The sequence below is a fragment of the Carcharhinus amblyrhynchos genome, chromosome 30 (assembly GCF_965287045.1).
Source record: "Carcharhinus amblyrhynchos chromosome 30, sCarAmb.v2.hapA, whole genome shotgun sequence".
Classification (NCBI taxonomy): domain Eukaryota; kingdom Metazoa; phylum Chordata; class Chondrichthyes; order Carcharhiniformes; family Carcharhinidae; genus Carcharhinus; species Carcharhinus amblyrhynchos.
In genome coordinates this window covers 13,947,960-13,952,021 of record NC_137353.1, presented here as the reverse complement: position 1 = coordinate 13,952,021, position 4,062 = coordinate 13,947,960, and the positions used below count along the sequence as shown (strand labels likewise).

The following is a 4,062-nucleotide window of genomic DNA, read 5'->3' as shown; positions in this document are numbered from 1 at the left end:
TGAAGTATTCAATGCTATAAGAGGATAATGGCAACATGTTCTAATAATAAAAATCCTGATACCAATGAACACGTTTCAGAATTAATGATCCGCCCTCAATTCCCACTAAAATGTTTTGTGTAATTTTAACTTGAAGAGTTAATTTCAATTGATTATTTTCACTGTCACCGTGCTGCTAGGCTAATTACAAGATGTTTATTCAATTTACACGCGAGGCTGAAAGGATAAGTGAATTCATCTCACTTCTAAGCGCACAGCAAGCTGCATTTAAAACACTGAACTGTGTCGCACCGGTTGTTTTTTTTAAGTTTGTTTAAAATGTTTTTTTCTCTACCTTCCCCCAACTCCGACACTCTTAAAGGAGGAATGAAAGATGATCGATTTTGTTGGGTTCAGGCTGGGAGGGCGGTTCGCGCACGATAGGAAGGGTAACGGGAAGCGGGGGAGGGGGGAGGCAGTAAGATCTTGGAGCAGAAAATTGGGATCGTGTCGGAACATGGAGATCATTAGCACGGCGCTGGCTTTCAGAGCAAAGCGTGAAACGGATTTGAGATTTACCAGGGAGAGAAAAATGAGCATTGAATAGCAACCCCACCGTGACATTGGCCGCCAGCCCTGTCACCCTCACACACACTGATCAATTTTTCGGTTAATTTTCCGCCCTGTGAGGGATATTTACCGCGCAAGATGCGGGATCTCTGACCTCCCCTAACGCCTTCCGATGCGGGGTGACCAAATTAAGGTGTAAAACATCTGGAAGTGATTAATTAGCTCTATTAATAAAAATACTAATGTTAATATCAAGGCATTAAAAGCGACAAATCCTCTTTCAATCGCCTTTCTGTTTCAGAATTGCATGTGCCACTTTCCACTGCTATTTCCATCTGTCTTTTTGTGAATATTTGGCATTATTTTTCCAGTTATGCAGGACTCATTGATAGGATTCCTTTTCCCTGCACTACAAGGGACATTTAAGCACTGACCAGCGGACTGCGGAAGATCAGTTCCCTGTTTCAAATTCAGTGGAGAGGAATAACAAGAAAAGGACCTTTCTCTCCCATTTTACAATGGGCTCTTACAACAGGAGCGAGTGACTGCTTCTGCGGGCGGGTGAGCATTCAGATGCAAAGTGATGACTCTCTATAAAACGGGGGCTCCACGCTTTAGGGAGACCATTTCACCATACACCCCCATCCCCACGGGCAAGTACACACGGCTTTCACACACACACACACACACACACACACAACAACAACAAACTCCTCAGAGAAGAGAGAGAAATGAAAAGTGCCAACAAACCGGTGGAACGATTTCACTCCCCTCTCACCACACAAGCATGCAATTATAGGAAGGTGGGTCTGAAATGTACAGCGATTGAATTAAAGGTTTTTTGCCCCCTTTCTCTTAAACCTCCTCACCTCTTGAAACGTGCTGGCAAAGCAGGAAGGCGCTGATTAGCCTGGTTTATTTTGTGTCTCCAGGTTTCAAAGCCTCTGATGGAGAAGAAGAGAAGAGCTCGGATCAACCAGTGCTTGGAGCAGCTGAAAACCCTCCTGGAGGAACATTATTCCAATAATGTGAGACACTGCATTAGAAATATCACCAGACTTCCCCCTCACTACCACCCCTTTGGAGTCACCCCGCTGTCGCTTGGTCAAAACGCTTCATTTCTCTCCCTCCTAACTCTCTGTCTAAATTATATCTGCTTCTTTTCCGTCACAGATCAGAAAACGCAAACTGGAAAAGGCTGACATTCTGGAGTTAACAGTGAAACACTTGAGGGATTTGCAAAGTTCTCGCAAAGGTAAGCATTACACTTCAACTTTCATAGACCCTAAAAACATCTTCAATCGGTGTGTGAAGGAAGGGGAGGGGGGGTGGAGAGGACTGTAACATTTTGAGGAAATGCATTTCTTTGTAAGCATCATTTTTTCCCGGCGTTATATCTTTTGGTGTTCCCCATTTTGTGTTGTTGCCCAGTAACAATTCTAACTGTAACTGCTAACAAGCTCAGTAACAGGAGGAGGCCATCTCCAACCTGCTTCACTCGACCCTGGTGGGTTTGTATCTCAACTCACTCCCTTAATATCTTTAACTAAATCCCAGCATGGCAGTCATTTTGTCGAAAGGGATTAGATGAAAGTGCGTGTGTTCCAGATCTCTACCACCTCTTCCATGGGTGAAATATATATTTAAATGGGAGGGAGCGATTTCCGGCCACTGTCATCCCTTGGCGGGGGGGGCGAAGTTTGTCTAATGTAGCCCCGTTCTGTTCAGTTCAGTTTAGCTTTCGAATGGGCGATTTTACCCTTGACCAATGATCAGATCTTAACGAGAGTTCCAAGGTACAACCAGTTCAAGCAGAATGCAAAAGGTAGATCGCAGCTGGAGGCTCGGAGTTCCTTCAGGGACAGAAATATGGGGAAATTAAAGTTCATTGGTGGATCTAAGACAATGTACAGTGAAATTGAACTCCAGAGAGAGAGAGAGAAAGAATGGAAGGTTGTGGAGATGAACAAGAAGGGAGAAGGATCGATGGGGTTTCTCGCCACGAAATACAAAGAGTAATTGTTGAAATGAAACAGTTTAGAAAGATGCAACTTAACAGGTTCGGGATTCTGAGCAATGCTAGTAGTTGGTTATAGAGAGAGGGGGTGAAGGCAAGCACAGATAAGGGGCTCGAGACTGCTTTTTCAATTGAGAACTTAGATTAAAAACTAAAACTTAAACAGAAGTATAAGCAGTGGGATAATGAAGTTGTGTTAAAAGAATGGAATAACTGATAGGGAAAGTGGGCCACCCCAGTTGCTGACATTGACTATTTGTGTTTACAGGAGTTCTGATGCTAACACAGGAAGGGGTGGCTGAATATCAGGCTGGATTCCGGAGCTGTCTGAACGGGGTCAGCCAGTATTTGCTCCGAAGCAAAGGCACAGACGAGCACTTGCGACTGGGAGTGCTGAACCATCTGGTCAACGCTTTCCCCGTCTTCTCGGGCTCCCGTTTCAGCACCGCGGACAGCGGCGGCGGCGGCCCATTGGAAGCGTCCCCGTCGCCCCGGCCTCCAGCTGCTTACTTCCAGCCGGTCACCCCGCAGGCGGGAGAGCTGCCCACCTCCGCCAGAAACCTCTCTCCCCCGTTAGCGAGAAACGGCAGCCAGAGGACACAAGTGGCTGAAATCAGGTCGGAGGACCAGAAGACTGGAGCAGAAAAAGAGCAGCCGTGTCCAGCTGCCATCACGCGGAGTAAATATTCCCCCAGTAATAATCCCCACCCTGCCTCCCAGTCTGTCTGGCGGCCTTGGTAGCTCCTTGAATTTCCTGAATGTATATAGCCTGTTTTAAAATGCACTGACCTCTCGATTATCTCCTAGTTTTGTGTATTTAAGACCTTCTGTAAATGTGTTGTAAAAAATGAGTTGGAAATTTTATTTCTATATTGGTACACAATAAACTTGATATTGTTTAGATTGCCTCCAAGTTTTATCTATCGGTGGGCACAAAAGGACTGAGCACAGATTAGTTTCTGGAGTCACGTGGCTGTGCCAGCTTTTCGTTCATGTTATTTCCCAGGAGGACTATGTATCTGGGAAAAGAGAAGGATGGGAGGGTGATCTAACAGATCTAACAGCAATCCAAAACTGAAGGGTCTTCAGGACAGCCAGGGTGGTCTGGGTGGCACAGTGGCACAGCGGTTAGCGCTGCTGCCTCCCAGCACCAGTGTGTTCATTCCCGGCCTCGGGTCACTAGCTGCGTGGAGTTTGCACATTCTCCCTGTGTCTGTGTGGGTTTCCTCCGGGTGCTCCGGTTTCCTCCCACAGTCTGAAAGACGTGCTGGCTAGGTGCATTGGCTGTGCTAAATTCTCCCTCAGTGCACCCGAACAGGTGCCGGAATGCACTTCATTGCAGTGTTAATGTACACCTAGTTGTGACACTAATAAACAAAAGAAAAGTCGCAAAGAAACACACCAAAGGAATTCAGGTGAAACTTCTTTATCCTGAGAATGACTTGAATGTGGGATTAAGTCATTCAGTTGAATAACATGGATGTATTTAAACAGCA

General features: G+C 45.9%; 1 protein-coding gene across 1 annotated transcript; it reads left to right on the top strand.

Moving 5' to 3' along the window:
- The first annotated feature begins 1,071 nt into the window (after positions 1-1,071).
- On the top strand, positions 1,072-3,436 carry LOC145360210 (transcription factor HES-3-like). The gene is made up of 4 exons (XM_080215255.1): positions 1,072-1,110; positions 1,482-1,577; positions 1,723-1,804; positions 2,835-3,436. Exons 2-4 carry the CDS (start codon positions 1,497-1,499, stop codon positions 3,305-3,307), a joined length of 636 nt encoding a protein of 211 aa, XP_080071381.1. The 5' UTR covers positions 1,072-1,110; positions 1,482-1,496; the 3' UTR covers positions 3,308-3,436.
- The last annotated feature ends 626 nt before the right edge of the window (positions 3,437-4,062 follow it).

Bases quoted from the DNA above. Each gene is read 5' to 3' on its own strand.
- LOC145360210 (XM_080215255.1), top strand. From the start codon at position 1,497: ATGGAGAAGAAGAGAAGAGCTCGGATCAACCAGTGCTTGGAGCAGCTG. The intron at 1,578-1,722 runs GTGAGACACTGC...TTTCCGTCACAG, and splicing joins AGGAACATTATTCCAATAAT to ATCAGAAAACGCAAACTGGA. The intron at 1,805-2,834 runs GTAAGCATTACA...TTGTGTTTACAG, and splicing joins TTTGCAAAGTTCTCGCAAAG to GAGTTCTGATGCTAACACAG.